We start from the raw sequence: 18,124 nt of genomic DNA, 5'->3' as shown, positions 1-18,124 counted from the left end.
GTGCGACGAGCTCGACCCAGAAAGCAAACCCCTTGCTTTCGTTGGCAAGGTGTTTCGAACTTGAGACCTCCAACATAGAAGTCCCAAGCTCAAACCACTGGGCCACCCCGAAGGGTTTGAATACAAATTTTCATATAGGTAATTTTTTCCTCTTTTTCAAAGCACATTATGACTTTAGCAGTTCCCGTTGAAAGAAAATAACATATTCAATAAGTAAATAAATTAATCGTACAATTTGATGGAGAAAAAGAAATCTTCCTTACAAAGGATAGATAGACTGGATTTGAACATCCGCAGGAAACAGTTTGCATTCTTCTGAAAAAATTTGAGACTGCTTTTCAGCTAAGGCATCAATCAATTGAATATCCTTTGCCACCTGTTCATCCACACTACAAGGAGAAGAGACGATTAAGGTATTTCAAATATAAATTAATAATCAAACTGAGATGAAATGTGTGTTTCAATGTATGTATAGAATAAAATCTCCACAAACATTGAGGTGCAATCAAACGTCTAACCTCCATTCAGGGTTATCAGCATACATGCTTGCCTCCACAAGATCCACAATAAGGCGTAGCATTTCCATACGATCTTCATAACTACCCCGTCCCTGCAACAGAATCAGCATAACATTTATTTTTGAAATCATCAAAAATCTCAAAAGTATTGGAAGCAATAGAATATTTCAAGCCTAACAGTACAAAGATACTACAGAATACAATCATTGTCCGGAGGATCATAAGCAGTATCCTTGTGTTCTAACCTCAGAATATCCCATCAACCAAACTCCATACAAACCTAAAACCCCACTTACAAAGTTGACTTTCCACCTCCAATTGCATGTCCCTTACTTCCTTATACTGAATAAATAACATCATGACATACATGCTTTTCCTGGAGCAGATAATGTTCATATCCTCTTCACATGCATTTCTAACATCATGCATGCATTTTGTCAACACTGGGGTGTCCCACCAATAACCCACTTATTATAAAGACCCTCACCAATTAACTAACTGAAGCAAAGTTGAAAAGTGAGTATGGTATAAGACCTAAAATAAAAGGAAATTTTAAATGATAATTCGCATACCAAGTTCTTCCATCATGCTCTATCTAAATGTATATTGGAATATCTCAAGCATGAAACCAAATCAATGTATTTAGTTCCATTCCTGTTATTTATATTGCTAGGATCAGGAATAAAGTAATCCGGTATCAGGTGGGAGTGGCCTCCATGATGGACAAGATGAAGGAGGAGAGAACGAAGTCATTTGGGCATGTGAAGAGAAGATGCACGATGCCCGCTTTAGGAGGTGCAAGAGGTTGGCTATATTGGGTATAAAGAGAGGTAGAGATAGGTCGAACATGTCTTGGAGAGAGGTAATAAGATAGGACAAGGCACATCTGTAGCTTACCAAGGACATGACCATAAATAGGATCATAGGAAGTTATAGAGGTCGATGATTAGGGTAGAAGGTTAGTAGGTAGTTGAGCGTTGTCTAGTTCCCCTACATTGTTATTATTACTCTCCTACGATTTTTTTCTTTGATTTTAGTAAAACCTATTTTCTTTTGCTTCAGTGATCGTATTATTTGTTGTTGCTACTGTTCTCTTCTTCGTTGTTTTTAGCATGGCTTCTTCACTACTGTATTTGCTTTACTTGCTTGATTTTTTATATGTTTTACTTGAGCCGAGGGTCTATCGGAAATAGCCTCCTTACCTTCACAAAATAGGGCTAAGGATGCGTACACATCACCCTCCCCAGACCCCACTTGTGGAATTACACCGAGTATGTTGTTGTTGTTGTATATATCCAGATGACAAATGACTAAAAAGGAATACCACTAAAATTTAATTAGAATAGCAAAGTTTGACAAAATATAAGCAGAACTTGCTGAAGGAGCCAGCAACAACAAGATCAATTTTTTTCATTTTCAGGAAACTAATCTATGTGTGCATTGTTACAGACGTTGTTCATTTTATCATATCACTAGGAGCTCGTCTTTCTTCACATGTTTGTGTCAATTAAGATAAAAATTATGGTGCTTACCTAGTCGTCAACATCTCTTATTTAATTGCCAATACACACTGCAGCATGACACAAACTTAAACCCACTGAGGTGTGTACACCAGATCATAGGAAGCCTAACAACCTTCTAATTGTGGGAGGATCTTAGACATTATTAGTTCCCACATTGACACAAGTCTAAGTATCAACCAAGAAATCCGTAAGTTCTATACTTCCTTTATCTCTCTCAAACACTGAAGAAAATATGACAAATAACAATGACTAATAAAATTTATTTTATGCCAGTAGATGTCTAAAGGTTCTATAATCTATGATGATATTAAAATGGACAGAATCTTATAAGTGTCAGTATCACCAGAGACAAAAGAACTACAATAACCCGGCACTTCCTGAGATAACTGCAAACTGTACCTCAAAATGATCCAGCTTTAACAGTAGTGCTATTCCTATCAGTTCTCCATGAACTAATTAAGAACAAAAGAACCATAGTTTTGAACCTTTGAGACCATATGAAATGCTATATTGACCTGAGACAGCAGTCTTAAGTTTTAACCACCAAAATCTAAGTCATCATCATCATATAGAAAGGTTGAACACTACACTACAAATAATAATGTGCTATGGTGATTGAGAAATCCAAATCATTCAGTAATCAGTATTATTTTTTACATCGTTGGTGCCACGGCAGCGCATGTCCTTAACTATTCCACAAGTACCTGCTACCTCCTACCATCATGAATGCCAAGTATCTCTGCCAGCAAGAGTTAGCTAGATCAGAGAAACTCTAAAATTTTCATTTTATGAGGGCCGAAAAAAATTAAATTCTCGTTGCTTTCGTCCACATATAGGTTGATAAATGAGAATCATAGGCCCAGCCATAAGGGAATACCAGGAATCAGAAACAGTTTAACCAGACATGATGGGCTCTAAGGATTTTGCCATCAGAACTTGTCTTCTTCACCTAATTATAGAACTGCAACTTTCTGTTTCAAACATTACCTTTAATTTGTTGCATATTCTTTTATTTATTAAAAAAAATAATAGTAATACAATCCTAGCAATTAACAGTGAAAATTGAGATGAAGAGTCAAAGGGGCAGTACTTAGCCTTAAGCAAGGTAAGAAAAGTAAAACACTTTAAACAAATGGATCAATGTCATATTTATCTCTTTGTTTGAGTAGATCCAGTTAGTGTAACCTTTAATCAGAATTTATCTGACATTTCATGTCATTACTCCACAAGCTATGAAATTCAGATAACAAATTCTTTTAATATCCAAGTACAGTATGGCCTATGATCAATAGGGGTCAGTGGCAAATTTCTCAATCAGGCTGATGATAACCAAATGGTAAAACTGCAGAAGATTGACAGGTGCTTGACCAAATCTTACGAGAAAAAGGACTAAATATGATTCAACATTTGCAAGTGGCACATAACATAAAATGAAGTATACTATGCATCTAAAAGGAAAAAAGGCAATAAGACGCACTTGGATTGCTTCTGGATCAACAGTAGTAGTTATGCCTAGAAACTTTGCAATCTCTGCTAAATCTGCCAAAAATACACAAATGTACCTGATCAAAACAGACATAAGAAGCAACATTTATACAACAATTTCCTACAATTTCTCCAGATCTAACCTAAACAAACATTCTCAAGGACTTCCTGATTATACTAATGAATGATTTAATCAGCACTTTCATAAGTGAACCAAAACAAAGCTCTTGACTGATAATTAAAAACATAAAACCAACTTGATCCTAACGAAATTATCCAACGGATATGCCCATACTAAGATCAAAACTTCAGTAAGAACAATCAAGCAAGATGCACTGCATTGCCAAATAAATACACCAGAACTAGAATTCTGACCAATTTCCAACATCAATCCAAAAAGGGTTTAAGGGTATTGAAAAAAAGCTCTACACTGACCGATCAAAAGGAAAAAAGAAAAAGAAAAATGCCATACACTGAATGCGGGAAGTCTCCTCATCGCGATCCACAGCATCCCCTTGTAGATTTTGCTGAGAAAATGGTGACTTATCCCCTAATAACCTGTGAACTCAAACCAAAAAAAAGTAAAAATTAAGAAGAAAAAATCACCCATTTAAAGCTAATACTTGTATGTTATGAGGAAAGGGATTAAAAGGGGTTGTACTTGAAGAAAAGCCATTCAAGAAGAGCGTATCGCTCCATGCCGGCAAAGAGAAGGGACTGAGCAGGGGCATTGGCTCTTGGGTAATTCAATGTAGCCAATTTCTTCTGTATTTCTTCCATTTGCTTTGCTGCCATTCCCAAATTCGATCGTGTCCTTCGCAATTGGGCTTCAGAATTTACTGGCGAAACTCAAAGACGAGAGAGAAAGAGTTTGAATTTGGTCAAGTTTCACTCTGAAAGAAAAAAGATAGGAGAAATAGTGTAATAAACTTTTGTGAAAGCAAAAAATATTTCATTAATATTTGCACTCGTTATTTGCAAATATTGAAATTTAAATATTAGCAGAAATAATATTTGATGTCTAAATATACATTTTAAAATGGGAAACTCGACCTTCTTGATAAGTTTGGTGGTCGGATAATACTGGTGTGTATTTTTATAGATAGAATTTTTTTTATTTTGTATTTGATATAAAATGAGTATTATTTAGTTTTAAGATTATTTTATCTAACTATTTTAGTATAAATTTTGGGATAAACTATTTCATGTAGTAGGTAAGAATTTAGTTTCTCTAATATTTATGTTAAACTAAGATAATTTATATTAAAACAAATGATATGCATGTGTTGATTTGATAAAAATATTTAATATATGTAAAAAGAAAAAATTATCGTAATAAATTTGATGTAATATTTAGATATGAACAAGTTGAAATGGACACCAAAATTGTTTATGGCCTAAATTAGTGATTCAGATAGCATTAAATTTGTCTTCAGAAATTAAGGGCACCAAAAATAGAATGAACAAATATTATCTTCTTGATGGAAAGTAGACCAGTCAATATGGGCTGCCCACCCCATTCGGGCTAATTCATATAGTCTTTGAAATTTGACAGTTCAGACTGAGCTAGCCCATTTAATGTGTGGGCGATAAAATGGTCGGCACAATTCACAAGTATGTGGGCTACAGGCTTTGCCAGGCCAGCCCTTTTTTTTAAAGTATATTTTTTATAATTTTTAAATTAAATTAAAATATAATTAAAAATATTATCATAAATATCGACAAAGATAATATTACATGGTGTTAGTGTTACTACTTCTTAATCAAATAAACAAATAAAATTATCTTTATAATATTTATTAAGTTTGATTTCAAGTAAAAACATAAATAGCTAAATAGAAATATTAACCTAATTGTTTTCCAATGATAATAATAAAACACAAAAACCATGACAATATTCCATAGGCTAGGGCCTATATAGTGATTCCCTAGAAATTTTAGGAAATTTTTATTTTATGTAGTACATATCTTATAAACATAATTTGTATTTAAATTATAATATTTCAAACTTTAAACAGATTTTGAATTTAAACTCTTGTTATTTTTAATATTCTATTTTATTTTTATTTTTTAAATTAATTTTTATTTAGCCCACAGGCCTGCCCTAGCCCTACAAATCGGCAGGCTTATTCAGGTCGGGCTAACAAACTCTTTTCTTAAATGGGCTCCAAAAATCGTAGTCCAATCCTATCAAATCACGGGTTAGAACAGGCCAGCCCAACGGACTTAGCCCATATTGACAGCTCTAATGCAAAGAGACTTGCTAATAAATATAAGGGAAAATTGTATATAATAGCAAACTATTAATTCAAATTAAATGCTATAAATATAGTTTGATTTAATTGTACCTCATAGCAAACTGTTGCTATTTCACCTACTCTCCTAGTGAATCTCGCTCGCCACTCTCCGTTCTCTCCCTTGCCTCTCTCGTTTTTATACAACGCAGTGTATAAGTGCGTTTGTGTTTGTATAAAGCGAGAGAAAATTGTATATATACATATATTTTCGTTCCCCTCTCTCCCCTCTCCCAGATCTCGCTCGCCCACTCGCCTCTATCACTTTATACTAAAACGCAAATTGTATATAATGTGTTTGTGTTTGTATAAAGCGAGAGAAAATTGTATATATACATATATTTTCGTTCCCCTCTCCCAGATCTCGCTCGCCACTCTCCCAGATCTCGCTCGCTCACTCGCCTCTCTCACTTTATACAATTTTGATCTTTTTGTATATGTATACCAAAACAGATTATACAACTACTTTCTTTTGTATGTGTATAGCGAAATATACATATTTATGTTTGTTATGGAGTGCAATTATACAAACTTTGCTATAGCATACAAATATGAATTTTGTGTTTGCTATATGTGAAAGTTGCTCTAAATATAATTAGGACAATACGTAGAAACAACTTATTGTTAAGTAATGAATAAAAGAGTAGATTGATCACAATCTTAATAAATAATGTCTGGTTTCTTATAATCAAGTGATTTTTGCTCTTAAATTTTGTGGTCAGTTTAATTACCATCTCTCGATTTAGGCTCTATTCCTTATTGTTGGACAACGTCATTAAAAAGTAATTTCAATACTTGCATTAGAGTTGTTTCATAAATGATGAAAAGGGATAAATTTATAACCTACCCCTTTATAAAGCTTTTTATGTTATACGATTTTTATAATAATTATTAGTTGCCAGACCATAAGGATTAAATCTAATTTCATATCGCATGTTCATATGTCGGGATAAAAAGTGTAGCCTAGGCTTTTTTTTCTTAGGTCCAATCCAACTTTGTGGTAAATCAGAAGGCAAACATAATGGGACGGAGTGAGCGCATTGTTACTTCACTTCAACGGAATAAACTGTGAATCTGTTTGTTCAAATACAACAATCAGTCACAGTCAGTGTCCCGAGGTTGTGGGTAGGTGGCTGCCACCGGGTGAACATTTTGAGATTTATTGGTATCTTCTTGTTTAAATATCTTGTCCCCATATCTTTAAAGTTTCTGCTTTTTTGTGTTTCAGAATCTTAGTCTTGTGTGTTCATTCAAAGATGCTTACTTTAAATCTTCTTCCATCCACTAATGTCACTCTCTCCAAATCCCGTCCTAAGTATCCTCTCAGCCCTTCACCTTTTCATCCAAATCTTGGTAGTAGAAACCAAAAGTTGAGAACTTTGTCATTCACCAAACCCTTGATTCAAAATGGACATCCTTTTAGGTGTTCTGCAAATCAAGATTCTCAGATCTCTCGTCCAAGATTGGATTTTTCCAAAATCTTGAGACACCCATCTGGGGTTTCTTCAAGAAATACAACTCAGATCCTTGAAGCAGCATCTGGAACCCCAGAAGAAGTGAGCCCAGATGGGGAGATTGAAGTTTCAAAGCCAAAAGTGAATATGAAACTGGCTCTCATTTTTGGTCTGTGGTATTTTCAGAACATTGTGTTTAACATATTTAACAAGAAGGTATTGAACATCTTTCCTTATCCATGGCTTCTTGCTTCTTTCCAGCTGTTTTGTGGTTCTGTTTGGATGTTAATTCTGTGGTCTTTTAAGCTGCAACCTTGCCCAAAAATCAATAAATCATTTATCATTGCCCTTCTTGGACCTGCCTTGTTTCACACAATAGGCCATATTTCAGCTTGTGTTTCATTTTCAAAGGTTGCTGTTTCTTTCACCCATGTTATTAAGTCTGCAGAACCTGTGTTTACTGTGGTGTTTTCATCATTTCTTGGTGATACATATCCTCTGACTGTTTGGCTTTCAATTCTTCCCATTGTGTTTGGTTGCTCTCTGGCTGCTGTCACTGAAGTGTCCTTCAATTTGGGGGGCTTGTCGGGTGCTATGATCAGTAATGTTGGGTTTGTTCTTCGCAACATTTTTTCTAAAAGGAGCTTACAGAATTTTAAGGAAGTGGATGGCTTGAACATGTATGGATGGATAACCATACTCTCATTTATATATTTATTTCCAGTAGCAGTGTTTGTGGAAGGTTCTCAATGGGTGGCAGGGTATCACAAAGCTCTTGGAACTATAGGAAATCCTAACACATTTTATTTATGGGTTCTCATATCTGGGATTTTCTATCATCTCTATAACCAATCTTCTTACCAAGCTCTGGATGATATTAGTCCCCTGACATTTTCAGTGGGTAATACGATGAAGAGAGTTGTAGTGATTGTCGCCACTGTGTTGGTATTCAGGAATCCAGTCAGGCCTCTAAATGCACTTGGCTCTGCTATTGCCATTTTTGGAACTTTCTTGTACTCACAGGCAACGGTTAAAAAGCCAAAGAAAGAGGCAGTGGAAAAGAAGGACTAGGAGGATGGTTCATTTAGCACCGAGATACTTTTGATCGACGGCATTTTGAATTTTCTTACTTCAAAACAAGAACTTTATCAATTCCAGTAGCTTCATGTCTGATGTATGCCTCATTTTATCGTTACTGCTTTCTGGTTTTTGTGGTTTATCTAGTGGCTTATACTTGAGTCTATCTCTCTGAAACATTGGTGATCATGTTCCCATCAATTTTGATCTGAGTTTATTTGGATATCTTGCTGTCAAAGGGACATAATGCATGCTAGAATTTGTGGAATTTTTAGGTCACAATTAGTCTTATTGGACTTCTTATTTTTGAAGCAGTATGTTCTACCTTTCATCCATAGGGTAAGGCTGTGTACACACCACCCTCTCCAGACTCCACTTATGGGATTGCGTTGGGTATGTTGTTGTTGTAGTATTGCATGTGGATGCCTCCACATTACTGTAGAATTGAGTGGTGAGGATATATTGACCTTGTAAGCCATATCCCCCACCCCCCAAAAACTAAAAAAAATGACACAACTAAATCAGGTTAAGTAACTGACTTAAGTCTATGAACGGCATTGTGAATATTACGGCAAGTTAGCAACTTAGCATATTAATGTTGTGTTTGTGTGTTTTCCATTTGAGTGGTCATAGATGGCTATGTTTGTTTCTGTTACTAGGTCTTTGTATGTTATGCTACAGAGCAACAATGATGTGGACATTGTGCCTAAGACATCTGTGGCAGGTACTATGTTGTTTTAGCAATCAAAATGAGTGGAAAAACTGTTTCTTGATGGATGGATGTCATAATGCCAGTGATAACCATGTCTACAATGATTTACCAATTGCAAGTCCCATGATTTATATACATTTATGTTTGACTTGTATTGCATAAAGATCTATTTTGTTTGCTCTTATCAACCCTTTAGCTGTTGTTGCTTCTGATCATACATGAACTTCTTTTCTGTTGTGAAAAATTATGAGCCTTAAGCCTATAGATGTAGCGATTATGTTCCCATGATGACATGGACATGTAGCGATTTCAAATCCCCATGTGCTTTGCTTTCAAGTTGCTCGTATTCTTTCAAACCTCTAAGACGTCATACTAATTATATTGTGCTACTTCCTTCTTGTTTTCAGCTTTTGGTAGTAGACATTTCTGACATGATTTCTTTAACGTCCAAAATAGCTTCATATCTTGAACCCAGAATAATGTCATTTGATTTGTCAAGAAAGTACACCATATAGTCAGAGGTGCTTTGCAACAATGAGAAACGGGAAGAGGTGTATCCTTCTCCCGGAGTTACTTGAGAGGCTGATTGGCAGTAAAGAAGAGAGAAAAACAGTCCTTTTGAACATCCAATAACCAACTGTATGTTTAAACAATTAACGCGTTTATGAGAATTATGGTCCAATAGTTTTCTGCCTCTAATACTTAGGATACAGTTTACTGCCTGTAGCATCAGATGGCCCTGGAATGAATACCTTCTGTTAAGTGGAAAAGTTTATTTGGTTATTTCAACAAAGATATTTTGTCAGCCAGTAACTGATGCTTGCTGCTGTTCTGCCATTAGCTATGTTGTGTAGTTACTTGAAAGGCTGGTAGTAAGGTTAATTGTTATGCAGAGCTTATAGATATTGCACTAGCTTTTGATTAAGTGATCAGGATAAAAGGATACTATTAGACTAGATTGATCATCTGTCATCTTACAACAAGGGGCAACCCGGTGCACTAAAGCTCTCACTATGTGCAGTGTCCGAGGAAGGACCCGACCACAAGGGCCTATTGTACGTAGTCTTACCTTGCATTTTTAGGTGCTACTATTGAATTTATCTTCTGAGTAACATTTCGACATTTTCTCATCAATTTATGTTCTGAGGTGCAGTAAAGGGTAGGTAGATCTTTGGCATTTTCTTTATAATTCAATAGTAGCACTTAAAAATGCAAGGTAAGGCTGCGTATAGCAGGCCCTTGTGGTCGGGCCATGTTAGAAACTCCAGGCGTTGAAAAAGAGAACCCGAGCCATGTTATTTGTGTTAAAAACTTTGGAAGCAGACAGAAAACCCACATAATTTGTGCTAAAGGCTCCGGAAGTACACAATGAAACTTCACATTATTTGTGCTATATATTTTAAAACCAAACAAAGACAGAATTACTTTTACTAGTGTTAAAAACCCGTTATGTAATTTGATTTTGTAATTTTTAACCTAGAACAATCCCGTGCTAGTATTTATGTGGCCACCTCTATTTGTAACGTTGCATGATAAGTTATTTAAAGAAATAAGGAGTAGTTGATTAACCAAAAAAAAACTTTTGAGTTACTTTCTAAAAACACTAGAACCCCACCACCACTCCCGAAACCCCAAACTATCTGCTTTTGACAATTCAAGAATTTTTGCGTACTCTTTGTTTTATTAAGGGTCTAAATGTAACTTTTTCATCCTCGTAGGTTCAGACGAAATTCAATCATTTTTGAGTTTTGACCTCAACAAACAAGTAACCATATGGAAATCCACATTGATCATTCACATACTTAAACTTTACTTCTTCATATATGTAAAATTATTTACTCAAAAGTACTACATTTGATAATATTGATATTAATGATAAAATGTGTATTACATAATTAAACATATGATCTAACCTAAGAAAAACGGTAACTTATAACACTTTGTATAGTTTTCAAATACCATAATTTAATTTTGATTTGAAAATATTGAATTAATCATCTAATCAAATTTAGCTTCGAAAGATTTGTTAAGTTGGCTTTAGAAAAACAAAGCATGACAAGTATTTTGATACAAATAGAATATATATAGAGCATAATCGGAGAGAGAGAAGGTTTATAAAGTTCTCTCTTATATAATAATAATAATAAGGGGAACTTTTGCAAATAGCTATTATAATAAACTTAATTATGCTCCATAGCTATTGTTTGCATATTTACGGGTTGTAGCTACAATTTAAGTTACCTCGTTTGTAGAATTCGCGAGGTACATTTGTATAATTCAATTATTTTTGTATAAACTCAAAATAACAAATTTATACAATTACAAACATCAGAAGTGTGAACAATTATACAAATTATATTATACAAATTATATTATACATATTCTGAATTACATAAACGTGCAAATTATACAAAACTAAAAAGTTGAGCCGCGTAATTATAGCTAAAAGTAGGTCACGAATTATAATTAAGGCAAACTATATATATGTTAAGTAATTAACTAGTATATGTTTGCTTATACGCGTAATTTTCCGTTTTATATATTACTAACTTTTTGCACGTTCCTTGTATACGTATGTTTAAGGGAAAATTACGCGTATAAGCAAACATATACTAGTTAATTACTTAACATAGCTATAGTTTGTCTTAATTACAATTTGTGACCTACTTTTAGCTATAATTACGCGGCTCAGCTTTTTAGTTTTGTATAATTCACACATTTGTATAATTCGCACATTTGTATAATATAATTTGTATAATGTAATTTGTATAACTGTTTACACTTCAGATGTTTGTAATTGTATAAATTCGTTATTTCGAGTTTATACAAAAATAACTGAATTATACAAATATACCCGCGAATTCTACAAACGAGGCAGCTAAAACTGTAGCTACAATCCATAAATATGCAAACTATAGCTATGAAGCATAATTAAATTTATTATAATGGCTATTTGTGAAAGTTTCCTGTTTAATAAAAGATGTGTCCTTATTTAAAGATCTCATTTTTAATTTTTTTTTATTAAAAAGTTATCACCCACTCTAGCCAACCACAACAAAAAAGAGAGAGGATTTTTAATTCGGCTATTTAAATAAAAAAACTAAAAAAGAGGAGCAAAACAAGTGTGGTTGCTTATTTTATTTTCTAAAAGTAAAAAACTTAAAAAATCACGCACATTTGATTTTTTACTTTGATGAAATATTTAGGTAGCTATTTTCGGATTTGATATTTATTATTCAAAAACAAAAGTTTTATTTCAGAATTTAAATTAAGATCATCATTTTACGAATTGGACAAACCCAACAATTTTTTTGTTAAAAATTTCAGAAGCAGACAAAAAGATTCCGCGTTTGCATTGTTAAAAGTCTGAAAGCAAACAAAAAAAACACGTATCATTTTTATTAAAAACTCTAAAAGCAAGCAAATAACCACATTATTTGTGTTAAAAATATCTGGAGCAGAGAGAGACCCATTATTGTTTGTGTTAAAAATTTCAGAAGCAGACAAAGAGATCCCACCCTGTGTAATTAGTGTTAGAAATTTTGAAAGAATACAAAGAGAATCCACATTATTTGTGTTAAAAGCTCTGAAAGCAAGTAAACAACAATGTTATTTGTATTAAACACTTCGAAAGCAGAAAAAAATCACATTATTTGAGCTAAAAACTCTGAAAGCAGGCAAAGAGACCACGTTATTTGTGTTAAAATTTTCAAAAGTAAACATAGAAAGAATTACTTTTATTTGTCTTAAAAAGTTGTTATGTAATTTGATTTTGTAATTCTTTAAGCTAGAATAATCTAGTGCGAGTATTAATGTGACAACTTCTATTTGTAACGATGCTTAATATTATATAAAGTAATAAATAAGTATAGTTGTTTAACCAAAAAATACATTGAGTTACTTTACGAAAACACTAAAACTCCATCACCACCCCTAAAAATCCAAACTATCCACTTTTAGCATTTAGGGGATTTTATTGTACTATATTTAAAGTGCAACTCACTCATCATTGTAGTTTTAGAGGAATTAAATCATTTTCACCTCAACAAAAAAATAATCGTACAATAATCCACATTGGTCATTATCTAAAACTTATACTTTATTTTTCATATATGTAAAATTATTTACTCAAAAGTACTTTATTTAATAATATTGATATTAGTTATAAAATGTGTATTGTATTATTATGCATATATGTGCAATGCATATGCTGAAAACTAGTAATATATCAAATGCTTAAACATCAAAATATATATTTTATACAATTAATTTTACAAGTTATATTTCTAAAAATATTTGTAAATCTAATATTTTCATTTTACATCAACTAAATGAGAGAAAATACAAACTTCTAGCTTGAAGCTAAATGAAGGTCATCTTTTTTTTAAATTGAATAGAACCCCTCGTTTTTGTGTTAAAAACTCCAGAAGCATATAAAGAGACCCAACATTATTAGTGTTAGAAACTCCAAAAGCCTCATTATTTATGTTAAAACCTTCATAAGCAGAACAGAGACCCCTTAATATTTGTATTAAGAATAAAAAGACCCCACATTATGCAGATTAGAAACTCTAGAAGCAAACTAAGAGAAGATATGTTATTTGTGTTAAAAACGTCAAAAGCAAGCAAGCAAAAAGTCACATCATTTGTGCTAAAAAATACGGAAGCAAACATAGAGATCCCACATTATTTGTGATAAAAATTCAAAAGTAGACAAAGAAAGAATTACTTTTGCTTGGCTTAAAAAGTCATCATGTTATTTGATTCTGTAATTTCTTAAGCCAGAACAATCTCGTGCTAGTATTAATGTGGTCACTTCTATTTGTAACGATGCTTAATATTATATGAAGAAGTAAGTAGGAATAGTTTTTTAATTTAAAAAATTGAGTTATTTTTTTGAAAACACTAGAACCCCCTCCCCCACTCCCAAAACCCCAACCTATCCACTTTTGACAGTTCAGAAATTTTTGTGTACTTTTAGTAAACTGAATCAAATTGGAAAAAAAATTCATTTTACAAATGGTGTAAGTGTAACACATTCATCCTTGTAGGTTCGGATAAAATTCAATCATTTTGACCTTAACAAACAAGTAACAATACGACAATATCCACAATGATCATTTACTAAAACTTATACTTTATTTCTTCATATATATAAAATCATTTACTCAAAAGTATTTTATTTTTATAATATTGTGTATTACATTATTAGTCATAGCCGTTCAACTCACGTGCAAAAAATTAGTATTATATTAAATGCTTAAACGTCATGATATTCAATACAATTAATTTTGCAAATTCTATTTTTTGAAAACTTGCAAATCTTAATGTTTTCATTTTAAAGCAACTAAACAGTAGAAAATTAAAATTTCAAACCAAAAGCTAAACGAAGATCAACTTTTTTCCGAATTGAATAGACCCCGTGTTTTTTTGTTAAAAACTCCAAAAGTAGATAAAGAGACCCCACATATATTAAAGGCTCCAAAAGCAGATAAAGAGAATCCACATTATTTGTGTTAGAAACTCTGAAAGCAAGCAAGTAAAAAATCATGTTATTTGTGTTAAAACTTCATAAGCAAACAAAGACCCCACATTATTTGTCTTAAAAAATTTGAAAGCACACAAAGAAACCCCAAATTATTAGTGTTCGAAACTTCAGAAGCAGACATAAAAAATCTATGTTATTTGTATTTAAACTCCGAAAGCAAGTTAAAAAGACACGTTATTTGTGTTAAAAACTTTGAAAGCAAACAGAAACTCCATGTTATTTATGCTAAAAACTCCAAAAGCAGATAAAGAGACCCCACATATTTGTGTTAAGAATTTCAAAAGAAGACAAAGAAAGAATTACTTTTGTTTGGCTCAAAAAGCTGTCATGTAATATGATTTTGTAATTCTTTAAGCCAAAACAATTTCGTGATAGTAGTAATGTGGCCATCTCTGTTTGTTACGATTTATTATATTATATCAATAAGTAAGTAGGAGTAATTGTTTAATAAAAAATAGACTTTGTGTTATTTTTTCGAAACACTAAAACCATACTCAGACCCCCAAAACTCCAAACTATCCACATTTAGGAGTCCATGAATTTTTGGGTACTCTCTGTAAACTTAATCAAACTGGAATAAGAACTTTATTTTATTGAGGTTGTTGGTGTAACATATTCATCCTCGTAGGTTCAAATGAAATTCAATTATTTTGACCTCAACAAACAAGTAATCATTTGGCAATTCACATTGATCATACACTAAAACCTATACTCTATTTCCTTATGGATGTAAATATATTTGCTCAATAGTACCTTATTTAATAATATTAATATTATTTATAAAAATGTGTATTATATTATTAGCTATACATGTGCAATGCACGTACAGAGAAATTAAAAAACTATTTTAAATACTTAAACGTCAAGATATTCAATACAATCAATTTTGCAAGTTTTAGTTTTTAAGAACTTGTAAATCTAAAGTTTCCTTTTTATAGCAACTAAACAAGAGAAAATTCAAATTCAAATTCAAATTTTGAGAAAGATCTGCATCTGAATTTGAGTGGCTATTTCCACTCTAGTGCCTATGCAAAAAAAACAATGTAAATTTTTACTTATACGGTTCATCATAAAATAGATATTGAATTACATCTTCATTTAATAGCTTACAATATCGTCACATGAGACTTGTTTTTGCTCACCTTCCATGAAGAGTAGGTTTATCCATGTAATGTTGAAAGTTTAACATAATAAAACTAAAAATTAATAGAGTTAACGATCGATAGCAATCTAAGACAAAAATGAAAAGAAATGAAGAAAGAGAGGTTATTTGTAGATATCTAAAAAGTAATTGGGTGATTAGGAATGTAGTGGGGAGGGGGGGTAGTTTTTAAATTAAAAAAAAAAAAAGGAAAATAAAGGGAGGGTAGTTTTTAAATTTAAAAAAAAAAGGAAAATAAAGGCAAAATTTTGAAAATATGATCGATTGATCGAATGTTGGGTAGTGATCGAAAAAATTGCAAATCGACTTTTCAAAAAAAAATTGGGAGTTCAATTAGTTTGGATAATCAGTTATAACTTGATGTGACACTATCAAATTGGATTGGTTCAGACCACTGATAATCTAACTCAATACATGCGGAATCCCTTATAAGTTATGCTCTATTTGTATTACATACATTCATCTTAGTGGAACTCGACATAGGGGTTGAGTCCATCTAGAAAGTCTGTAATGATTAAAAAAATAAGATTTCAATGATTTTACTAAATATATGTGTTTATGATCAAATCTCAAATTGTATGATTCAAGCTTTTTGCGATAAGATAGCTAAAATTTGTTTTTCAAAAATTCAATTTTTCATGAATTTTCTACTGTTTAGTTGCTTTAAAATGAAAATATTGAAGCAACTTTCTTCGAATTTAGTAATCCTTATTAAAAGAAAAAGTGTTTTTTTCCTTGTTCAAAATCCCATTTTTAAATTCTATATTTAAAAATATCTTCTCCCATCCCATCCCCACCCCACCAACCACAAAAAAAAAAAAAAAAAAAAAATTAATTCTTTTTTTAAAATTAAAAACAAAAATGAGAAGGGCAAAACAAGTATGATTGCCTATTTTCTCCCATCCCATCCCCCCCCCACCAACCACAAAAAAAAAAAAAAAAAAAAAAAATTTAATTCTTTATTTAAAATTAAAAACAAAAATGAGAAGGGCAAAACAAGTATGATTGCCTATTTTCTCCCATCCCATCCCCACTCCACATTAATTGTGTTAAAATCTTCAAAAGCAAGCAAAGAGTCATGTTATTTGAGTTAAGAACTTCAGAAGAAGACATGGACCCACGTTATTTGTATTAAGACATCAAAAGCAGCCAAAGAGACCCACGTTATTAGTGTTTGAAACTCAAGAGACCCACATTATTTGTGTTAAAAACTCAAAAACAAGTAAAATTCGTGTTATTTGTGTTAAAAACTATGTAAACAAGCAAACATCTCACGTTATTTGTGTTAAAACTCCAAAAGAAAACAAACAAAAGCCCACGTTATTTATGTTAAAACTTTAAAAGAAGACAAAGAAATAATTACTTTTACCAGTTTTAATAAGTCGTTATATAATTTGAGTCTATAATTCTTTTGGCTAGAATAATCTCGTGCTAGTAGTAATACGACCACCTATTTATGTAACGATGCATAATATTATATAAAGAAGTAAATATGAATAGGTGTTTAACAAAAAAAAGTACTTGAGTTGTTTTTCGAAAACACTAGGAACCGTACCCCCTACTCCCAAAACTCAAACTAGACCCTCTTGACAGTTCTAGGGTTTTTGTGTACTCTTTGTACACTGAATCAAACCATAACAAGAACTCCAATCATCTAATCAATCGACATGAATGTACATTTCAATCATTCTTAACAAATTTCTCTTTTTCTGTTTTTCTTTATTTTGATTTTTGACACCCCGTGTTAATTTAAAAACTTATATTCTTCTTTGATTTTTAATGTGTTTCAAACCAGAAAGGTAAATCCATCATGATGGAAAGCATTGGTAGCTCGGAAATTGATAATGATGAATATTGGCCACTTTCTGGAAAACCCTACGTTGATATAATTCTCACTAAGAGCGCCGTCAAACCTACCTACAGTTTGGTAACTCTCATTTTCCCCTCCACATTCTATATAAAGCATTCCATTTTCAGTATTTGCTTAAAGATGATTCTTTGTAATAGTGACGATCATCCTTAATTAGAGTTCTCGTAATGAGTATGTTGTCTTTGAAAACTTTTTACACCAATGTGGGACTTTTTGAGGTGGATCCAATTTATTGGGAATATGGGTATTGAATAGAGAAATGATTTTCTAGCCCTTTACAAAAAAAATTAATTGTATGTCTTTTTTTACGAGAGATTCTCAATTTTATACATAAGAGATCTTTATTTTTTAAACATATCTCATTTCCTCGGTACCAGATACCAAGTGAAAAAACACAAAAAAAAATTATTCACAGTGTTGAATTTTAAGATTAGATGCCATAAGTTTTAGGCTTAAAGTTTAGGTTTTAATATATATATAT

At 32.2% G+C, this 18,124-nt stretch overlaps 3 protein-coding genes across 3 annotated transcripts in view; 2 read left to right on the top strand and 1 right to left on the bottom strand.

Moving 5' to 3' along the window:
* Window positions 1–4,456, bottom strand: part of LOC102588601 (AUGMIN subunit 7) — a 7,078-nt gene extending 2,622 nt beyond the window's left edge. Inside the window, exons 1-5 of the mRNA XM_006354499.2 lie at window positions 4,188–4,456; window positions 3,999–4,084; window positions 3,519–3,580; window positions 519–610; window positions 264–389 (exon numbers count right to left, since the gene is read on the bottom strand). Coding sequence (XP_006354561.1) covers window positions 264–389; window positions 519–610; window positions 3,519–3,580; window positions 3,999–4,084; window positions 4,188–4,321 — 500 coding nt within the window. The 5' untranslated portion in view covers window positions 4,322–4,456. The remainder of the gene's footprint in view (window positions 1–263; window positions 390–518; window positions 611–3,518; window positions 3,581–3,998; window positions 4,085–4,187) is intronic.
* Window positions 4,457–6,797: 2,341 nt separating this feature from the next.
* LOC102588269 (xylulose 5-phosphate/phosphate translocator, chloroplastic) lies at window positions 6,798–8,574 on the top strand. The gene has a single exon (XM_006354498.2). It carries the CDS (start codon window positions 7,077–7,079, stop codon window positions 8,343–8,345), a length of 1,269 nt encoding a protein of 422 aa, XP_006354560.1. The 5' UTR covers window positions 6,798–7,076; the 3' UTR covers window positions 8,346–8,574.
* A 9,012-nt stretch (window positions 8,575–17,586) lies between these two features.
* The window catches only part of LOC107061910 (B3 domain-containing protein Os04g0386900-like), a 5,639-nt gene continuing 5,101 nt past the window's right edge, over window positions 17,587–18,124 (top strand). The window contains exon 1 of the mRNA XM_015311905.1: window positions 17,587–17,700. Within this exon, the coding sequence (XP_015167391.1) occupies window positions 17,587–17,700 (114 nt within the window). The remainder of the gene's footprint in view (window positions 17,701–18,124) is intronic.

This window comes from Solanum tuberosum, unplaced genomic scaffold, assembly GCF_000226075.1.
Source record: "Solanum tuberosum cultivar DM 1-3 516 R44 unplaced genomic scaffold, SolTub_3.0 scf00173, whole genome shotgun sequence".
NCBI classification, from domain to species: domain Eukaryota; kingdom Viridiplantae; phylum Streptophyta; class Magnoliopsida; order Solanales; family Solanaceae; genus Solanum; species Solanum tuberosum.
The sequence above is the reverse complement of the archived record's forward strand: the minus strand, read 5'-3'. Positions and strand labels throughout refer to the sequence as shown.

Bases quoted from the DNA above. Each gene is read 5' to 3' on its own strand.
- LOC102588269 (XM_006354498.2), top strand. From the start codon at position 7,077: ATGCTTACTTTAAATCTTCTTCCATCCACTAATGTCACTCTCTCCAAA.